Below are 22,824 nucleotides of genomic sequence, written 5' to 3'. Positions count from 1 at the left end.
AACAACGATCTAATGATAATACTGACAGCCAGAATCCCTGAATGGTGTTTGATTTTTCTGGCACTTTCCTTAGTATATTTCAAGGCATGGTATAGTGGCTAGAATCATGGTCTCTTATAACTGGCCTAGATCTCAATCCTGATTCTGCCACTGCCCAGCTATATGACATTAACCTCCTGTGGGCCCCAGTTTCCCCATTTTCAAAAGGGAATAATAACAGTATCTACATCATAAGGCTATTATGAGGATTAAAAGTGAGTTCATATTTGTATTTTTAAGTTATTGAGATATAATTTACAAACCATAAAATTCACCAGTTTCAGGTATACAATTAAATTACATTTAGTAAATTCGGCAACAGAGTTGGGTGACCACCGCAATCCAATTTTAGAACATTTCCATTGTTTCAAAAAGATCACTCCCCTTTCTCATTCCCAGCCTCACAATGAAAAAGTGGGTTAATATTTGTAAAGCACTTAGGACAGTGCCTGATATCTACCAAGAGACTATATAAATGTTTGTTAAATAAATAAGAGGTATCAGAATAGGAGGAAGGAATACAATGTACATCATGAGATCTAATGGCTTTCTTAGTTATTGGCACGACGAAACATGGAGTTGTGTTGCATTTTAATATAGAACAAACCTAATACTTCATAAAGGGATCTGTAGCCTATTTATTAAAGGTATTCTGCAGCCTATTTTATATTAGTATCTAATTCAATTTTCCTTTATAAGCCTCTTTGAAAAGCACAGGCCAGGTTTCCATAGAAAATCTCGAGGTCTGAAGCAATTAACTTAATTACTTAGAGAAGAGGGGAAAAAGGAAAAAAAAAATCTGTATAACTGAAGTGAAAGCAAGCAAGATTTTCACCTTTGAGTTCTTACATTATGGTCACATCGTTTTTACTTTTCAAAGCACTCTCACGTCCATTATCCCATTTCCCCCTCCAATAATCCTGCTAGATAACTGCTTTTACCTTCTTTTTAAAATCATAGCAGTGATGATTTGCACTGAGAGGCAAACATCTGAGAAAAAACACTAAGTGCATGCCTAGGGAAGCCAGCCAGACTGCCCGGACATCATCTACCCTGACAGGACATCTCATCACAATGGGTATTTGGGCAAACAGATCCAATCATATTTTGGGCTAAAAATTGCTGGCTACTTAAAAGTATGGAAACTTTGTTTTTAAATACGAAAATCTAATAGAATTTAAGAGGTAGAAGAGAGCTTAAGGGCAAGTTAGTCCACTCCCTTCCCTTTATGGATGACACAAGTGAGTCTCAGTGACTTCCAGGGTCACATGATAACCAAACTAGAACTGCCATCCACATTTCCTGACTATTCATGCCAGCCTTTTTCAGTGTACTACCCCACATTGACTAGGTAATTTCTGCATAATGTTACTTTGCAATGGTACCAACTGAATTATAACTCTTCATTTTTACCTTGAAGCACTGAGTGAAAAATGATATGGTGTCTAGTACTGTTAGGGAAACTTCAGTAGCTGTATTGCCTTCAAGAAGTGCCTGGTGGAAAATGTCTGCTTCAGTTGTTGTAGAACCTAGGATTAAAAAAGTAAATTAAACTTTTCCCAACACGAAGATGCACATAATGGTGTTGAATGACTTTCTACCCAAAGACTTAAGACAAGAAAGGGGGCTCGGCTGGGTGCGGTGGCTCATGCCTGTAATCCCAGCACTTTGGGAGGCTGAGGCGGACAGATCATGAGGTCAGTTCAAGACCAGCCTGGCTAGCATGATGAAACCTGTCTCTACTAAAAATACAAAAAATTAGCCGGGCATGGTGGCACGTACCTACAATCCCAGCTACTCAGGAGGCTGAGGCAGGAGAATCACTTGAACCCGGGAGGCGGAGGTTGCAGCGAGCCGAGATCACGTCACTGCACTCCAACCTGGGTGACAGAGTGAGACTCCGTCTCAAAAAAAAGAAAGAGGGCTCACAGTGTCATACTGTATTTAACTCCTTCATCAAATATAGTCTGGGTTAATCAATTTCATTAGTTTTCATTACAGTTCTGTATCAACAGCTCTGCAGGACATAATTAGGTGCCCACCTCTTTGGAGACAAGGTTTCAGTGATGAACTCTGGCGATGTAACTAGGAAATAATGTGGGAGGCCTTCTAAGTCATGCCACTAATTATGTGGGTAAAAATGAGAAACCACTAAATAGAAATTCAGCTACAGATAAACAGTAGTGCCCTATGGTCAGACATTTTCAATTATGCCAATTATATGAGATTTGTTTCTAAATCAGAAGGAAAACAAGGTATCTTGGAGGCAACTGAAGGAAGTGGTTCATCATATTTTTACAAGAAGCTGAAGGCTTTAAAACATGCAGATTTAAAGGTCCTGAGTCTATTAGCTCAGGGTCTAGCAAAACATTATTTTTTATTACTAGGTCTTACCACAAAGCCAGTTTTGCTGGCTTCCTTTTCTGAAACCTTCAGAGGACTGTGTGGAAACAAAACATTCTCACTCTTTGAGTTGTTATTAATATTTGCTTTTCATAGGATAGCTTCCATTTATATAACCCTCTAGCTTCCGCAGTTGGGCAAGATTTCTCTCCTTGCCCTATTTGCCTTGTCAATACTTCAACCTGTCTGAAATACACCTTTGCCAAACTAGTATTTAGGGTTCACCGATTTCTGCAGTCAACTCAGCATGTTCATTCCCTAATCATTAAATGACCAAAAGTAACTAAACAAATATTACATATACTATTATATTAAGATGTCAATATTTGCATTAAAGTTTAACAGTAGGAATGAAGAATACTCAATATAAAAATATTATGAGAATAGCAATTCCATGGGAAAAATTTAGTTTCTTTAACACTAAGAAGAAAACATCATGACCTAAAATTGTTCAAAAATCCATGTGTATTTTATCATTTTATAGTCATGTATGATGAAATTGATTATATACATAGCAGAGAGATGCAAACACATGTATGGGAAATCATTTCCCATCATATTGGCAATTTAAACCAGGACTTCTTTTCTTCATACATATTTAAGGGATACAGGTGATATTTTGTTACATGCATATAATGTGTAATGATCAAGGTATTTATGGTATCCATCACCTTCAGTTTTTATTATTTAAACCAGGACTTCTTTAAGGTCAAATGGGTACCACACACACATTTTCACTTACTGTGATTAAGTGTAAATGAACTTTCTAGGCTACTAAGATGCTGAAGCCGGGCCTGCATTACTCCTGATCTGTTTCGAAGAGCAGGCATGGTTTGCGATTTTCGGTCTATTCCGAAGTGTTTTGACAGCCAGGCATCATGCACCCTAAAATAAATTTTAAAGTCAGGAACTGGAGTGCTCTAATAACATATCTCAATGTTATCATCTTTTTAACTAAAAAAAATTAGGTTTCCACATAAACATAGTAGTACACTCAAGGATTAAATGAAGTGTCACTAGAAACTGGATGAAGTTTTAATGTATCTTTAAAATAGCATATATGAATATAATTAAGGAATTTAGAAAGAGCTTCCACTTCCCTCCTTCTTCTCAAAAACATCAGAGATAAGTGGCCAACACTCCAATAAGATTTAATCTTTTCACAGGAGGTGAGGAAGGGCAAGAGTGGGAAGAAGACAGCCAGAGGTTCACTAAGAGTTGAAATGAGAGGGGAAAGTCCTAGAGCCAGATGTTCAAGAATGAATGCCAATCTAATCTGTTTCTGAACCTGAGGTAAGTTTGGATTAGAAATTTTTACTCTGTAAGCATGTCCATTGCTAAGATGAACAAATTTTTCTTTGTTTTACTTTAATGTTTTTTCCATTTAAAAAATTACAACTGGGTCATACATGGACTAAGGAAGAAATAGTTTGTTTATCCTCTAGTAAACGTAGTGGGAGAGTTGACAGAATCCTAGAGACTGAGGTTCATGGTAACAATGGCCATACCAGCTCCAACTTATGGGAAAACATGGTTGAAATTGGAACCCTCACCACCCAAACTACCTATCCTTAGGACGTTCCAGAGACTGAACAGTAATCCCCATCCACACAGCCTCTTAAAAATTAAACATTTTTTAAAACTGTTTTTGAGCTCCTTTAATGACTAACTCTACCCCTAAAATACATCTCATTGAAATAAGCAAGTAACCTTCTTCACCTTAGAATCTCTCAAATATTTCCTTAAGTATTTATTTCACTAGGACTTACACGGCAAAAGAGGAAATAGATAATGTATCATTTATGTCCCAATTGCTGTTGGGGATTTCTATTTGCCTTAGTAACTGAGGTGAGTATTGATAGTTTTCAGATAAAAATACAGACCTTACAGTTGTCCTCACTTTATGATTTCCTGCCTTCCCCTGGATCTAGCCTCTTCTGGATTCCTTTAGAAAAGATAAGCATCTCACAAGGTAGAAACTCTGTATATCACTTTAATCATCACCCCTTGGGAAGCTTGAAAATGTAAAAGTTCCCATTCGTTTAAACTTTCAGTTGGGACATGTTAACTAAATCACGGGTATCCCAATGTTAACTCAAAGTATACAACCTAGGTTTTACATGGCATGACTAAGATTGCCCTCTGTTGGAAGAGAAGGAAAAAGTAGAAATTGCAGTGCTATGGGAATTACCTTGCTATGTTTCTTTTCCCCATATATCTAAAGTGAAACAAGCATACTCTAGAAAGAAAAACAATAGCATGTTAGTAATATATTAACATCCTCTACAGATTAACAAGTGATATTTTAAAAGTCATAAGTTACAAAGAATAGCCTATTTAAATCATATTATAATGATAAGTGTTTTGCTATACAGAAATACATAGATAATTAATTGCGGGCTTGCCATATTCTCTTTCTACATTTATTTGCTACAATTACATCATGTTTTCATATACCATTTTAATGACAGGTTTAAAAAACCTGTCAATGCAAATCACCCTTTATGCTCTGTAACTTATCATAGCAAAGGTCTCCATCAGTCATTTTTTATTTTTGACACAGGACCTCGCTCTGTCACCCATGCTGGAAGGCAGTGGAATGATCTTGCGCGGCTCACTGCAGCCTCGACCTCCCAGGCTCAAATTATTCTCTCACCTCTGCCTCCCAAGTACCTGGAACCACAGGTGCACATCACCATGCCCAGCTAGTGTTTTATTTTTTGTAGAGATCAGGTCTCACTATGTTGCCCAGGCTGCTCTCAAACTCCTGGGCTCAAGTGATCCTCCTGCCTCAGCTTCCCAAAGTGCTGGGATTATAGGCGTGAGCCACCACGCCTGGCCCGCCAGCATAGTCAATAATATCTCTAAAAGGTTCTTCCACACTAAAAATTGGGGCAATTTCTACATTTTAAATAATAGCATTAAAATACTTTATATTATTAAAAATTTCAAACGCGTACAAAAGTAGGGAGAGTACCACAGTTAACTCCCACATACCCAATCATCCCCCAGATTCAACAATGATTGAACTCATGGCTATTCTTGTTTGACCTCTGCCCTGAATAGGTCCCCTGATATCCCTCCACCCTCCCTACCCCTGTGTTTCTAAAGCAAATCCCCAACATCAGATATTTTCATTAGTAAATATTTCAGTACAATTACAGTAGTTAAAAAAAAAATCTTAACTGCTGTTTATTCTTCTGACATTTTCCGTAAAAGTTTGTAAGACTTTAATCCAAGGGTTTTGTATTGATATGCTTTGTTTTTGTAGACATGCACATACAAATCATATATGTGTACTATTTATTTAAAAATTTATTGCATTTCATTCTATCTGTAATTTTTCTTTTAGCTTCCAATAATCATATAAAAATAGCTCAGGATGAAATATAGGACAACTTCCCATGTCCAGACTAGGTTTCCCCCCAAGAGTCTTGGAATACATACATATACACGTGTGTGTGTGTGTGTGTGTGTGTGTGTGTACACACAAATACACAGACACATTTCTGCAGTGGGTAGAATTACTCAGCTCTACATGAAAGTACAAATTCTAAATTCCAATCATTTACACTGCTCCACTAATCCAGCATCTGTTCCAAATGAATGATGCACGACAGCTGATACTACTTCTAGTTTTTCAGATCACAGAAAGCCTTTTGCTGGGCTTTAAAGATGGTTTATTATTAGCTAGAGTTTCAGCAGTATACAAAGTATTCCACGTTCACATTTTTCTTCTGTCTGCAGGTAAAGAACCTCTATGTCAGGCTCTATATTATCAAAATAATTTAACATTTTCTACATTATTAGCAAATAAGCTATTAAAAACAGAAAAAATTGTAACAGTTGAATTCTCCCCAAATAAGGGGAAAGTATATGAAGATAAATTAATATAACTTACTCTAAAAGTATAAGAATGTTTATGAGCTCCTGAGGTGATACTTTATTCCAGTAAGTTAAGAGAGTATCTGAAAATGGAATAAATAAAGTGTTAGATCTTGAAATAATTACAGCAAATAGCACAGTGAATCCCCAAGTCCTATGTAGCTTCAAGGACTATCAACTCAAGGTGAATCTTGTTTCATCTATATTCTCCTCTCCCCTCCCACTGCCCAGTATACACTCTGTATTCTTTTGAATTAATTCCAAATATATCATTTAATTGGTAATTAGTTCAGCATCAATGATCCTTTTTATGTGCTTTGTGTATGTCCTTTTGGGTCGCTTATCCCAATCTTCGTATCATTTCTGAAGACAGAGTAAGGGAAGTTGCTGTGTTTTTACTTTAGATGAGGTGTTTTTAATGAACTCCCTAAAATTTTATGCCAGATGGTGTGTTTATGTGCATTTTTCTGAGAAGGTCAAATGCCTTTGCCTGCTACTCAGAGGGCTCTGTGAATAAAAAGGTTTAAGAATTTTAAACTTCAGCCCGGTTGCGGTAGCTCACATCTGTAATCCAGCACTTTGGGAGGCCAAGGTGGGCGTATCACTTGAGGTCAGGAGCTCGAGGCCAACCTGGACAACATGATGAAACCCCTTCTCTACTAAAAATATAAAAATTAGCTGGGCGTGGTGGCGAGCGCCTATAATCCCAGCTACTCAGGAGGCTGAGGCAGGAGAATCACTTGAACCTAGGAGGTGGAGGTTGCAGTGAGCTGAGATCGTGCCACTGCACTCCAGCCTGGGCGACAGAGTGAGACTCCGTCTCAAAAAAAATAATAAAAATAAAAAAGAGAATTTTAAACTTCAGGAGAGACAGATAACTTTCCTTTTTCTCTCTGCCTTTGCATTATAAATTCTGATGTCCTATCTATCTGTGGAACAACTATTTGAGACACAAAAGTCTCTTAAATCTATCACATATACTTCTCTTTCTTACCCATTTCTTCCCCAACACACCTACTTAGTGAGATTTAAAACAAAACAAAACAAAACAAACAGTGCCACCACTTGACTTTCCACTCCTTTTTTATCCTACTTTGATGGAGCTAATGGTGTCAGCAGACCCTCCTCTAACTGTAAAAATCGCATAGGTGTCACAAAAGCAGGCAAATGACTTAATTCCCAACTGAGCTAGAACCTCTCAATGATAAAGATGGAAGACAAGACAATGTTGGCTTTATGGAGGGGCAAGGAGGATGAGGGAACAGGGGAGGTCGACTTAGTTACTTCCAATTTTCCAATTGTTTTATAAGACCACGAATATTGCTAGGTTTCAATTATTACAAAATGCTAATCATCAAGAATAAAACTGAAAATAGACTCAAAATTTGACTTGTTTTAAAAATTAGGCCAGGCCCAGTGGGTCACGCCTGTAATCCCAGCACTTTCGGAGGCCGAGGCGGGTGGATCTGAAGTCAGGAATTCGAGACCAGCCTGACCAACATCGTGAAACCCTGTCTCTACTAAAAATACAAAAATTAGTTGGGCGTGGTGGCGCGCCTGTAATCCCAGTTACTCAGGAGGCTGAGGCAGGAGAATTGCTTGAACCCGGGAGGCGGAGGTTGCAGTGAGCTGAGATCGCGCCACTGCTCTCCAGCCTGGGCTCAACAGAGTGAGACTCCATCTAAAAAAAATTAAATTAAAAAAATATATCAAGCTAGCAGTGACTTCCGCTTTCGCCTATCTGCCACTGGGTGTCTACTCACAGAAGCTTGGGTTCCCCCCCAGAAGTCCCTGCGTTTCCGGCCTCCGGTCAAAGGGCAGCTTGCTGTGCCACTGCGTGAGGGTGCTGGCCTCCCTCTCCTGTGGGTTAGCTCTTCCAGCCGAAAAGTTGGTGCCTCCTCTCCAGCGAAAACCTGGGACTTTCCGTCCAACGGTGAGCACCCATCTCCCTCGCCCCATGTCCTAAGGTAGCTTCGGAGAAGGTCTGTGAAAGGGGTAAAAGTGCTCGCCCTCACAGCGAACTAGCTCCAATCCACGGCAAGTCCGCCATTTTCTTAACGGCACTGTTGTTGAGCGACGAGGCCATCCCTCCCATTTCCAAATCTGTGAAACATGATGCAGGCAGGGAACAAGGGTGTAGGAGGGAGGAGAGGTTGTAAGAAATCTTCAGGAAGAGAATCATCACGGCTTAGTGTATGTGATTTGGAATCTGACAATTTTAAAAAAACATGGCTGGCGCTGAAAGAGCTCCATGATAAAGAGCTGCGGCGTCTACAGGCAAAATTAACAAGTCTGAGGAAACAGCAGTTGTCGGACGGGAGGCGGACGCGCTCCACAGCCAAAATTAAAGAGTTGACTGAACAGCAGAGAGTCTTGCAGAGCACCATTAATGACTTGAAAGATCAGTTAAAGGCAAAAACCTGTGACTGCTGTTCAATGACAGAAACATACAGGCTTGCGCTAGAGAAAGACTATTATGAAATCCAACAACAAAATCTTTTCTTTATTGCGGAACTCACTAAAGAAACAAATAAATTACGAGAAGAAAATAAAAGGCTTTCTAAAATAATAATGAGGCAACAACAATTTCAGACTTCTGGTAGTGATGACTTCGTTTCTGGTAGTCAAATGACTATGTCAGATTTTTCAGTCAGGGAGCCTGCACAAGGAAGGCAGAGGCATGTGCCTATCAAATCGATAAGCCAGTCACAAAGTAAGCAGATGAAACCTACGAGCACAAAGGAACTGCAACAAAGTTCAGAGTTTCCAGCTCCATCTTTTAGTCAAGACCTCTTTGAAGTGCCAGAGACCTCTTTTGCGAAAAGTTCCTCTAATGACACTAAGCCTAACATAGAAGACCCTGCCAGCCAGAAGCCACTGGCAAGTTCTCTTTTAACAACTTCACTTAGTCCTCAAAAGAGGTATGAATTTCAAGATTTTTTCAATCTTCATGAAGACAAGATTGGCCAGCCAAAAGGGACACTTGAAACAAAGGTCTCCCCGCAAAAAGAAACTCAGATTGGCGCATCATGGAACCCTTCCGCTATCTCCCCAGGAGAATACCCAACTCATGTATCTGAAACTTTACTGGAAACTTCAGAGGATTATTCTATAACCTCATATCGCCCTCTTGCAAAGGAAAAGAAAATAATCCCTTTGAATGTCTTGCCTTTAGACTCTACTTTAAAATCTAGTACAAAAAGAAGAGCAGTGGTTGCTATTCCTTTTAACACCAAATTTGCAGTGAGAGATAGCTCTAACCAGATACCTTCCAATGAACAGTCTGCTTCGGAGAATATTAATGAATCTACAAGTGCAGGGTATGGTGCCGATAAGCCTCAATGTGATACTGAGAGTGTCTTTTTGGAGTCTGGGCGAAAGAGAAAAGTGAAGACACAGTCACAAAGAAAGAGGAAGTAGCTTCCCCATTCCCCCCACCCCCCTCACCCCCCCCCCACCGCCCCCCACCACCTTCTCTCTTAAGGAAGCAACAATGTTTTACTTTTCCAACAGAACAGTCTTCTTGTCAATTCAGACTTCGTAACTGGTAACTCCTGACTCTTATTCCTTTTCTCACGATATAATAAACTAAGCAGTAAGGCCTGAAAATGTTTGGCAAATGAATCTAAGACTTTGAAATAGCAAATTTTTGTCAATTAATAAAATGCAGCTATAAGTAGAGAATGAAATTTATTCTCCAGAATCCATATAAAAGTGTAGAGATAGAACATCTTTTCATTGACATTAAAGTTGCTACTGTTTTATGACTCAATAAAAAAGAAAGCCAAGAGAGGACCTCAAGATTGTGGACTTGAAAGAGATAAATATTTAAATGCATATAGAGTAACTAAAACAATATTTACCGGACAAGACAAAGTAATTAGAATACATCCATTGAGAAGGATCTAGAAGAAGACATTTCTTAGAACAAAATGAATATGACTTTACAGATATACAGCATGACTTTATACATATAAAAGATAAACAGATGTGACAGACTGTATACTAGTTATTGAAAATGTGCTTTTTAAAATCAAAAAACAAGAGCAGAAGACTACAAAACCTAATTAACAAAGACTGAATATTCGGCACAGAGTACTGCCACTGAGCAAGCATGGTCAACATTTGCAAGAATAAGAGGAACTATCAAGTTCACAAGAAATAAAACAGTCATGGGCCGGGTGTGGTGGCTCACGCCTGTAATCCCAGCACTTTGGGAGGCCAAGGTGGGCGGATCACGAGGTCAGGAGATCGAGACCATCCTGGCTAACACCGTGAAACCCCATCTCTACTAAAAATAAAAAAATTAGCCGGGCGTGGTGGCGGGCGCCTGTAGTCCCAGCTACTCGGGAGGCTGAAACAGGAGAATCACTTGAACCCGGGAGGTGGAGGTTGCAGTGAGCTGAGATCCTGCCACTGCACTCCAGCCTAGGCGACAGAGTGAGACTCCATCTTCAAAACAAAAACAGTCATGGTTTTACCCATGACATTAAAAATAACAACCAGAGACTTGTCTCTGGTTAGTATAGAATGTGATGTATGTGTGTGTGTATGTGTGTGTGAGACCTACAGTGGAGGAGGGGAGAGAACTAGTCAGCAATGCAGCTTTTCCCCTCCTCCTACCTTCTCTCTCTTTCCCTCATTCTTTGGGCTGTGGTGGTATTCAACCGCTTTTTTGTTCACTTCTGCTTTTTTTCTAATGTATCTCTTGGACCTATTTTTTTTAAGGCTAGTCAAGTGGCAATGGGAGTGGAGAACAGATAAAGATTGGGCCTCTTTTTTAAAAAAAACATTTACTGAGAGATTCATTTATCATAAAAATGCCCACATAAATAGCCCACAATATTACAATAGTTTATAGTTTATTCAAAGACTAATGAAACCTTCACCACAGTTTTAGAACATTTTCATTGCCTTAAGAAGAAACTCCATAAATGTTAGCAATTTCCAGATTCCACAACACGTTTGATGTTTATGCTAAATCGTACATTCCTAGAACTTGAATATTCCAGTTTTTATTTTATTAATGAACTTTAGAATTTACTCATATCTAGCTATTTATTTTAATGTTTCTATAGCTACTTAGATATCAACTTATTTTATGTCTTTACATCCTGCATTATTATAAAATATTTAAAACGAAATAATTACTAAAAATAAAAAAATAGAAAATGAGTAAAAGATAGCAATCACTATGATGATCCCAGGTGCTTTTATGTTTTCCATTTTTGCATTTTTTTTTAAGCAAAAGTATTGCGAAAAGGAAGAGAAGGGAGGGAACTGTCTAAGTAAATGTGGTATTTGGAAATAACCTGCTTTTACTTCCCGAGGACATGCAGTTTATGAAAGTCCTTCGGTTGTATTCCATCATATAGTGTAAAGAGGAACTGGTGACACTAGTAAATACGGCTCTATACCAAGTAGAAAAAACAGAGCCCGACAAAGAACGCGGTACCAGACAATATCATACAGTGTTGCTGCAAAGATAATGATGACATTCCCTACCCTTCGAGAACTCTTCCTGTCTTTTTGTTTCTTATTTGTCAAATCCTGGGTTAAATAAAAGCTGAAGTATTAAATATGAATTCTGGTGGTTATTATTTCCTTTCAGTTACATTGGTCATTTAATGAATTAAATGCTCTGCATGAAAACAAAATGTTTAGCACTTCTAAAACCACTGCCTCATTTTAGAAATTCATTTGCAAAATTATGTTAAAATTATTTCAAAGACTCAAACTTGTGTGACTGACATGAACCTATTTTGAGGTTCAATTTAAGAAACATTTTAAGGTCAGAGTCTCCAAATAACTGTTTATAATGTGCATGTGCTCTGCCTCCAGATGATGATCAAATATTGTTGCATGAATTTGTGAACCTGTGAGGGTGTATGTCTAGTACAGTCCATGCTTAATATGATGGTAACTCACCTTCTGAAATCATTTTTACTATATACAGGTAGCACATCAGGAGGCTTCTGATTTCATACTGATCCAGGCGGTTATACTGGGATACACTACTCCTTGTAGAACTCTGTCGGGTCTATAAGGACAGGATGTTCGTGAAATAGTATCAGTACAATTTTCCACAGCCTTTAACTCAGTAACTCTTTTTTTATCATTAGATCTGTTTGGGAAAATTCTAAACATAAATCTAAATTTTATATCACAACTTGAAGGTGAATGGGCTGAATCTTTCTTTCCTAGTAATAGCTAGTAATATCACTAGAAATTACCTTGGAGTCTTCACAAAGATATAGCCATGAATATTGTGTTTCATTCTCATATGCCATGTGTTTTAGTGGTAAAATTTTAAAATAATCATGGCTATTTAAGGAAAGATAGCTTTTACATGGAGTGAAAGCATAAGAAACATCTTAAACTTTTTCATTTGAATCTTTCCTTAGAGTTTATTAAAATCCAACCTCCAAATCATACATTAGAAAATCTATCTTAAGGGCTAATAAAACCAGGCGCGGTAGCCCACACCTGTAGACCCAGCGTTTTGGGACGCTCAGGCGGGAGGATCACTTGAGGCCAGGAGTTTAATACCAGCCTGGGCAATATAGCAAAACCTGTCTCTACAAAAAAAAAAAAAAAAAAAAAAAATTTAGCTGGGTGTGATGGTGCATGCCTGTAGTCCTAGCTACTCAGGAGGCTGAGGCAGGAAGACTGCTTGAGCCCAGGAGTTCAAGGCTGCAGTGAGCACTGATCGTGTCACTGCACTCCAGCCTGGGTGACAGAGCAAGCCCCTATTTCTAAAAACTATAAATAAATTAAAAAATGGGCTAATTATATTATGATAATTACACTTAGGAGTACCCAGTAATACTTCAAAATTAGTGCCTCTACAAAGTACTGATGTGTTCCTATTATTTAATGACTTTTTAAAAAATATCAGAAATTAAGCATGACAAGATCTGACTTATTTGGGGATTTATATGAATAGAATAACAATAATCTAAAAAATTTAAAAGCTAATACTTTCAGTTGAGCTAAACTGGGGATGCACCATTGACTAGGGTGGAATTTACTAAGGAAGAACTTTTACTTGGAGCAAACAGACCTAGGTTCTGATTGCTTGCCTAGCTACTGTGTGACTACTAGCAAGTCATTCAACCTCTCTGACCTTTATTTGCCTTAGCTATGACAGTACCTGTTGTCACAATTTCTAAATGGTGTAAAAGAGAAACATTTGTGAATAAATTACTGTTTACCCAAAGGCCCAAGGAACCAGTGGAAGTATAGTCCACTGGTTCTCAAGGGTAACAATACCCAACCAGCAGCATCAACATCACCTGGGAACTTAGAAATACATGTTAGCAGGCCCTATTCCAGACTTACTGAATCTCACCCTGGGGTGAGGCCCAGACATCTATTTTTTAAGCCCTCCAGGTGATGCTGATGTACACTAAGAGCACCATGATATAGGAGAAAAAGTGCTCATATTAGAAAATCTGGGTTCGAGTATGGTCCTGCCATAGCTGCTTGTTCTAAGTCATAATCCCAATTTTCATTTGTAAATTGAGAGTTGGAATTTATTGTTCTTATAGTCCCTTCTAATACAATTTTATACGATTCAATGATTTTACATAACAACATGGCAAAACTTTACTCGTCTAAAATGAGGTCTTTCTGCCTTAAGGCAGTCACATCTCAAACTTTAATGGTAGGCGTGAAACGACTTGATAGAAGAGTTGGGAGGATATATTCTGATTAAGTGATGCTGGGACCCTAAGATTGTCAATTTCGGGACCTATATTTTTTCCTCCCAAATTAATATCATTACTCTATTACAAAAGAATGAAAGACTGCATTAATCCTGCCAGGATGTGCTTCGTTTTAAATAACAAGGCACATTAGATATTTTAAACTTGAATTTCCCCTCACTAAAATAGCGTGCTAGGGTTAAAGGAGATATTCAGAGTTACAACTCTTGAGGATGAACGCCTTATTCTCTATAAATAGTTTAAGACATTGAAGTAGCAGCTGCCACTATAGGAAGATACTGCTAAAATATCTAAGAATTATGGGATGCTTTTTGCAGAGCCAGGACGGACTACAGGTGAGTACAGATGCTCATATTTATACTATAAAAAAATTGTTGCAGGCTAATGTGTCACTAGGGTCATCCTATATATTTAAGTTCTTACATTTTCACCAGTGTTGCCCTGATCTGGAAATCCTGTTGCTCCTTCTGGGATGAGGGAACCTCTTGAATCTTCTCTCTTAATTCCATGTCCATTTTGAAAAGACCCATAAGCTGGGGAAAAAAAAAAAGTCAAGCCCTTGTTGGCAAGAGGGGGAACTGTCAGAAATATTTAAAAAGTACGGAACTAATTTAAGTAGAGACATTAATATAGGGAATAGATCTTGGACATCTAAAATGTGAAGTTTATTATATCAAAACACCATAAGAAACCATGTAAAAGTGAAGCAACTTTTCACCTTTCAAAACACTTTAGCATGTACAAAATGACAAGAAATTCCTTGGAAGCCGTAACATAAAGCCACACAATTTAAAAGACAATTTTATAGACAAGGAAACTTGAGCCCAGAGATGGGAGTATCTGGCTTAAAACTGGTGACAGATAAGAAGAGCGGAAACCAGTATTTTTCTCATTATCCTCTATTTTCTCAGTATGCCAAGCTATGTTCTAAATAAGCTTAGACAAGGAAACCTAGGCAAATAAATTTGACTGCAAGTATGAGTCAGATTTTAATTAAACTTTAGTAGAGATCAAGCTATGTATGGTCTTTATTATGAAATATATCAAAAATACTGAGAAGTAGAGGGTACATGTCTAAACACCCACGCAATGTATCATCTCCAAAAGGTTTAATTACCGGTGTCTTTGTCAGTGCTCAGACTCCCTCTATTGGCAGGTGAAGTAAAGCCACATGGAAACTCATCTCTGGATGCCTGTAACAGAATATGATACCTGTGTCATTTAAACAAATTCGTATATAGGATAAGAAATCTGAATTAACAGAATAAAATGTTACATTGATTTTAAACAAAGCTCACTGTGAAAGTCTAAATCAGATACTAGTAATTAGTATTTAGGTGACTCTTTTTTAAAAAAAAAAAAGCTACTAGCATACTGTTGTAACCATGACCTCTAGCCAAGTGACATAATTCTAGATAGCTGCAACTGGTACAGCTGCAACTGGTACAGTCTTTTTTGTTTTCGTTTTCTGAGACAGGGTCTTGCTGTGTAGTCCAGGCTAGAGTGCGGTGGCATGATCATAGCTCACTGTAGCCTCAACCTCCTGGGCTCAAGTGACCCTCTCACTTCAGCCTCCAGATTAGCCAGGACTACAGGTATACACCACCACACCCAGCTAATTTTTCATTTTTTTAGAGATGGGGTTTTCCCATGTTGCCTAGGTTGGTCTCAAACTCCTGGACTCAAGTGATCCTCCTGCCTCGGCCTCCCCAAGTGCTGGGATTACAGGCATGTGCCACGGCGCCCAGCCTGGTAAAGTCTTAACATGATTCAGTTCTCCTCCTTAGAACCAGGGCAATGCTAGAAGAAGGTGTGTGACCAGAAGCCCTAGGGAAACTTGAGCTGCAAAGAGTACAGAGAAGTGAAATATTTCCAAATAATGCTGTCAAATATATGTGGAGGGAGCATAAGCATGAGATACTGTATTTGTAAAGTGAGACCAGCCTGACACTCAGGTAGGTGTAGTATCCACATTCAGCCAGTTGACATGACTGGGAGTCACAGGGAAGCAAGCCACTAGAAAAGCTTAAAAGCAACGTCCTCAGGAACACAGGACAGGCATGACAAATTGGCTGTAGCATTTCATAGGGGGAATTTGCAGAGGAAGCTGTAAATGACACAGTTTAACCTGCTACCCAACAATATTACGTGGCCAGCCAAAGTGCAAAGGTGATCTTGGGCCATACAGAACATGGATGGGGGCAGAAGTTAACAGTCTACTGGGCAGACTATAAAGTGTATAATTTGGACATTGTATTTTAATAGGGTTACTGGTAAACTGGAGCATATTTGGAAAAGGGGTGACCACGAAAGCAAAGGGTTTTGGGGACCGGGCACAGTGGCTCATGCCTATAATTCCAGCACTTTGGGAGGCTGAGGCAGGCAGATCACTTGAGGTCAGGATTTCAAGACCAGCCTGGCCAACATGGTGAAACCCCGTCTCTACTAAAAGTACAAAAAAAATTAGCCGGGCGTGGTGGCGCATGCCTGTAGTCCCAGCTACTCAGGAGGCTGAGGCAGGAGAATCACTTGAACCCAGGAGGCAGAGATTGCAGTGAGCTGAGATCATGCCACTGCACTTTAGCCCTTTAGCCTGGGTGACAGACTTAGACTCTGTCTCAAAAAAAAAAAAAAAAAAAAAGTAAAGGATTTGGAATGACAGATTAGTGGAGATATTTGGTGGCTTGGAGAAAAATTTAGAAGGCACAAGTGGAAAGGGTACATTTGGAGGTGGGAACAGATGTGTTTCATGTGTCTCTAGAAGACAAAAGTAAGACCAGTGGATAGAAAACCTTTTAGGTCTAATGTGAGAAGGAATGTTTAAATTATTACAATGGCAAAAGGTTGTTTTGCCAAATAGGAGACTGATCACCTCCAAAGTTCCTTCTAATTCTTAAAATTCTAAGGGGAGCAAAAAAAGCACAGACCAATTGTGATAAACTAAAAGAGTCTCACCAAGAAGTGCTGAAGGAGACTACTAAGGGAAAGGAGAAGCAAAGGAATACAGTTTAGTCCCCAGTGCCTAATATCTTGGAAGTAGAGAATCTTTCGTTCAGTTTAAGTTGAATAAATGTATGAAGCCATACAACAACAGAAAATGTTAAGAACGAAAACACAGCGTTCAAAGGATTTGTGGTGTTCTCTTGGAATTTGTTTTCCAAAGTGCAATCTTTGGACCAGAAGCAGCCAAAAGCTTGTTAGAAATGCACGCTCTCAAGTCCCACCCCAGGTCTATTGAATTAAAATCTGTTGGCTAGGTGTGGTGCCTCACGCCTGTAATCCTAGCACTTTGGGGGCCGTGGTGGGTAGATCACCTGAGGTCAGATGTTCCAGACCAGCCTGGCTAACATGGTGAAACACCGTCTCTACTAAATATACAAAAAAATTAGCCAGGCATGGCGGCGGGCACCTGTAGTCCCTGCTATTCAGGAGGCTGAGGCAGGAGAATCCCTTGAACCCAGGAGGCGGAGGTTGCAGTGAGCCGAGATCACGCCACTGCACTCCAGCCTGGGCGACAGAGCGAGACTCTGTCTCAAAAAAAAAAATCTGTTTTAACAAATTCCCCAGGTGATTCATATGCAGATTAAAGTTTGCAAAGCACTGTATTAGGAAAAACAGTGTACATGGAGTAAAAAATGAACTCTTGGCTGGGCACAGTGGCTCATGCCTGTAATCCCAGCACTTCACGGGGCTGAGAGGGGAGGATTCCTTGAGCTCAGGAGTTTGAGATCAGCCTGGGCTGCACAGTGAGACCCTGTCTCTGCTAAAAATGAAAAACATTAGCTGGGCATGGTGGCATATGCCTGTAGTCCCAGCCACTCGGGAGGCCAAAGCAGGAGGATCACTTGAGCACAGGAGTTTGAGACTACAGTGAACTATGATTGTGCCACTACACTCCAGCCTGGGTGATAGAGCGAGACTCTGGCTCAAAAAAAAAAGTGAACTCTTAAGGTTGAGATCATATAGCATATGACCCCAATTCCAAATGCATTCAATAAAATAGGATAAAACTCCAACAGAAACACATTACTACTTACAGAATTAGGCATGGCTGCACAAGAATACAAGGTATCTCGACCTGCTAATCGCTGTATATTTTCCAAAAGTAGTCCAACAAAGGGGAGGTACAATTGTGCTATTTTGGCTTGTTGGTTCTGAAAAATAATTATTGAAAGCTTAATACGTATATAATATGTATATATTACAAATAAATGGAGTTGGCTTCATATATCAATTTAAAGACTAAAAAGTAGGCTAACATCCATAACAAATTACTGAAGCATGAATCTCTTTATACTTATAGTCTGAAAACTAATTACCACAGAACTTTGTTGGCCTTTGGATTTATCCATGATACAGACTCAAATTACATCCCTCAAACATAATGACATGAAGTAAAAGGTTTTTGTAAAAAATAGAAGTTGGCCTATAAAGCAGATGATATTAGTCCTGTTTTTCAGCTCCAGTGAGCGTTGAGCTTCATGAGAGCAGGGACAGTGTCTGTCTTGTTCACTGCTTCATCCCCAATGCCTGGGCACATAGCAGATGGTCAATACATATTAGCTGAAGGAATGAATGAGTAAGTGGAAGAAGTGAAAAAATGGTAAGTTACTGTATTCATTCAGGAAACATTTTTTGCTTCCATTAAAGCTACAATTACAATAATATGAACTTGGTCCCCTAAGTCAATTTTAAGACTTGGGAGATTGATATATTTGTAAATATGTAAATAAAACTGGCCACCAGGACTCTTAATTAATGTGGTACCTCTTATACAAATTTATTTCTTTCCTCAGCTTATAGACATTCCTCGCCAGATATGTATATACACTCAAATCAGAGAAAATAGTGGCTGTGGTAGCACAAGAGTTGCCCTCTATCTTTCATGACTTTAGGAGGTTTTTCTGGAGAATTAGATAAGGCCCTCTAGGGCAAAATGGTCAATATGTAGAATATAGAAGATTACTGCTCTCTTACTATTGTTTTAGTTTGCATTTACTATTGAGGTTGAACAATTTGTCACGTGTTAATTGGCCATTTGCACTTCATTTGTGAATTTCAAAAACCCTTCCCTTCTTAACAGACTTTCTTCCAACATAGTACCCCGTCAGTAATAGTCTCTACCACCAGAAGATTCTGATTTACCAGGTCTGGACTGGTCCAGATGATGCTGATGTGCATAAATGTTTCAGAACCACTAACCTAGTCCAACTTCCTGCTGAAGGCAGGAATGAATGGCCCTTACATGTATCCTTGACAAATAGTTTTTTAAACTTCTTTAAAACTCAAGCCGTTTCATGGGTTCTATTAGGAAGGTCCTTTATCTGAAATACACTCCTCCTAAGTTCTACCTCCTAGGTATAGCTCTGCCCTTTGGAGCTACAAAGAATAAGTCTATTTCTACTTTTGCATGGCAACCCTTTAAATATGTGAATACAGTTACCATGAATCATCTTAACTCATTCTTTTTTTTTTTTTTGAGACTGAGTCTTACTCTGTCACCCAGGTTGGAGTGCAGAGGCACAATCTCAGCTCACTGCAATCTCTGCCTCCTGGGTTCGAGAGATTCTCCTGCCTCAGTCTCCCAAGTAGCTGGGATTATAGGTACCCACCACCACGCCTGGCTAATTTTTGTCCCTTTTTAGTAGAAACAGCGTTTTACTATGTTGGCCAGGCTGGTCTCGAACTCCCAACCTTAGGTGATCCACCCTCCTCAGCCTCTCAAAGTGCTGGGATTACAGGCGTGAGCCACCGCGCCCGGCCTTTTAACTCTCATTACTTTCCTTTGTTCCATGACTTTGGTGTCAAGATTTTTCACTTAGTGATTACCCTTTTTCTGGTGGTTCTCTAATTTTTCAATGTCCCAAGTTGAGATTTAAAAGGCAGTATAGCTAGTGGCTGACAGCACAGATTTTGCAGTTAGAGACATGCGCAAAACCCAGCTCTCCCATTACTAGCTACTTGATTACAATCAAGTCACTTAACTACAGTTTTCTCTTTGGTAAAATGGGGGTAATAATAATGATATCAATTAATGTGAGGTATTTAAAATAGTGTTCGGCATATAGTGAGTCCTCAATAAATTTTAGCTGCTATTATTAATATTATGGCTTCTAAATAGGAGTCCATTTTAGTTCTGATAATGAGTGCTCTCTAGGGGAAGAGAAATTACAATTCTCTCAGGGAAGCAGGAACACAGGAAAACATACAGTCATTGCCAAATATGTTAAAAATTTTGCCTGCACAACAGATAGAATATAACCTAAGTATCTATTAATAGAAGACTAGTTAGATAAATAAAATAAAGTATATCCATATGATAGAATACTATGCAGCTACTTTTTAAAATGCGGTAGATCTAACCTTCAGGCTGTATTGTTAAGTGAAAAAAGAAAAATGTATAATGGTTTCTGTTATATTTTATACATATATGTCATATAGGCTTGTGCTTATATAAAATAGAAGTATAAATAAACTCACAAGAGTAGTTGCTTCTGGAAAGATGAATTGGTAAGTGGAGGTAAGGAATGGGAGACAGGCATTTTGATTTTTGTTTTTCACCATGCACGTGGATTACTTTTTCAAAAAAGGAAAAAGGATTTGCCCACAGCCCAACTAGAAGTAGAATCTGCAGTTCTCTTAGGTATGAACATTACTTGTAGTGGGTACAAGAACTATACAGGCCCCAGGGTAAATGTTAGATATTGAACATTCTTGTTCTGAAAAGGAAAAATATCTCATGGTAATTATAACAAGAGACATTGCTGGCTGGGCACGGTGTCTCACACTTGTAATCCCAGCACTTTGGGAGGCCAAGGCAGGCGGATCACGAGGTCAGGAGATCAAGACCATCCTGGTCATCATGGTGAAATCCCATCTCTGCTAAAAATACAAAAAATTAGCCAGGCATAGCAGTGCGTGCCTGTAATCCCAGCTACTCGGGAGGCTGAGGCAGGAGAACTGCTTGAACCCGGGAGGCGGAGGCTGCAGCGAGCTGAGATCATGCCACTGTACTCCAGTCTGGGCTACACAGCGAGACTCCGTCACAAAAAAAAAAAGAGAGAGATATTGCTAAATAGTTTATGAGTAACACATAACAGGGACCAGCAATATCTCCAGAATTTCCTAAGAGCAGGGGCTTAGGAGTGGCAATTGGCTGGAAAGGGTGGGGATGATTAGGGAGTTGAGTCTCAAAGTAGGCTTTTCATAGGAAACATTCTTTTCTTTTTTTGGTTTATTACTTTGGGGTCCCTTTAGAGAACTGATGGAAAATATGAGGGCTTAAGGCTCCCTCCAATCCCTCACCTTGGTGTCATCATTAATAGGAAACATGCTCTACTTGGATGTATTTGATAAATGAACTCTTACACAGGCTGCCTGGAAACTGCACAAAACAGACAAAGGACCTTTTATATCCTCATCCAATACTCCAGAATTGAAACTTTGGTTAACCAAGCCCACGAAGTAAACAAACTTCTTATGGAGAAAACTCCATCGTCATTTAATGCCTGTATGAAGCCTCTGAACAAAGAGGAAAGAGCTTCAGAAGTCATTGAAAGAGTAATAAGGCTTGGCATTTCAATCTTTCCCGTAGTTTAAAACCTCAAACACTCAAAGAGTGTCTAACTTATTTACAGGTAACAATACCTGCGTGTGTACACACACTGCTCTAAGAATTTAAAAAGTAAGTTAAAAGTGTCCAAATTTGTGATATAAAATATTTAATTCTGCCTCTAGGTGGTGAGAATCCCACTGGCAAAATCCAATTTTCTTTCACTTTCATGTGAAAAGGCAGTGGAGAAATATACAACTTTTTGCTTCAGAGAGGGGAAGTTCATTTTGTATTTTTCCAGTGAATCATTTAAAATCATGGCTAAAGACATTTTCCTCCACGTGGCATAAGGTCCTTTTCCCCACTTACAGGCATAAGCAAGTAGTTAGCCAGAACCCAGCGATAATGCATTTTTAAAGGCTTGGCCAAGCTTGATTGGACTGGAGGACTTTTAAGATATCTTTTTATTTGGATATATTATACCAGTTAATTTGTGTGAAGTCAATATCAACATTCACAAAAAGTGAAAATGGCACATAACTGAGCCAACTACACTAAGTGGAGGTATGTTATAATGTGTCAAAAACAAAGCAAACTGCAGTAAGCAATAAATTACATCTTAAAGCAAAGGAGTTAAATCTACTTTAGGATACAATCACATGAAGAAAACTAGCAAGATTTACATGTATGAAAATCACTGTAATTAAAGGAATGTAAGCAGATGTCACTGGCAGGCATTTTCTGTTTAAAAAGGACAAATGAGAATACCGTAGAAAAAGAATAAAAGCTCCAAGTCAGCCTTCCAAAATGACCGATGATAAATGACATCATAATTTTATTTATATTGGAATGTAAAAAGAAAAGGATAAATTATTTATTATGAAACAATATTATGTTTCCTAGAGTGATTTATGATACCGTGGAAGTAAATTAGAGTCTTCTAAATCCATACAGTTTGCACTCTACTTTTTCAAGCCAACAGGATTTAATGTCAGTAAGATTTCAATATATATGTTAAAAGTACAGTAAATAGGCCGGGCATGGTGGCTCACGCCTGTAATCCCAGCACTTTGGGAGACTGAGGGGGGCGGATCATGAGGTCAGGAAATGAGGACCATCCTGGCCAATATAGTGAAACCCCATCTCTACTAAAAATACAAAAATTAGCTGGGCATGACGGCGTGTGCCTGTAGTCCCAGCTACTTGGGAGGCTGAGGC

General features: G+C 38.9%; 1 protein-coding gene across 4 annotated transcripts in view; it reads right to left on the bottom strand.

Annotated features, from left to right (window-relative positions):
• DOCK11 (dedicator of cytokinesis 11) overlaps window positions 1–22,824 on the bottom strand; it is a 191,256-nt gene that overhangs the window by 43,999 nt on the left and 124,433 nt on the right. For all 4 annotated transcript variants that reach the window (XM_034949440.3, XM_034949442.3, XM_034949441.4 and 1 more), the window contains 8 exons: window positions 18,092–18,208; window positions 15,172–15,247; window positions 14,478–14,587; window positions 12,256–12,367; window positions 6,344–6,410; window positions 4,634–4,681; window positions 3,185–3,327; window positions 1,453–1,568 (listed from right to left, as the gene is read on the bottom strand). In XM_034949440.3, the coding sequence (XP_034805331.1) occupies window positions 1,453–1,568; window positions 3,185–3,327; window positions 4,634–4,681; window positions 6,344–6,410; window positions 12,256–12,367; window positions 14,478–14,587; window positions 15,172–15,247; window positions 18,092–18,208 (789 nt within the window). The remainder of the gene's footprint in view (window positions 1–1,452; window positions 1,569–3,184; window positions 3,328–4,633; window positions 4,682–6,343; window positions 6,411–12,255; window positions 12,368–14,477; window positions 14,588–15,171; window positions 15,248–18,091; window positions 18,209–22,824) is intronic.

The sequence above is a fragment of the Pan paniscus genome, chromosome X (assembly GCF_029289425.2).
Source record: "Pan paniscus chromosome X, NHGRI_mPanPan1-v2.0_pri, whole genome shotgun sequence".
Taxonomy (NCBI): Eukaryota; Metazoa; Chordata; class Mammalia; order Primates; family Hominidae; genus Pan; species Pan paniscus.
The sequence above is the reverse complement of the archived record's forward strand: the minus strand, read 5'-3'. Positions and strand labels throughout refer to the sequence as shown.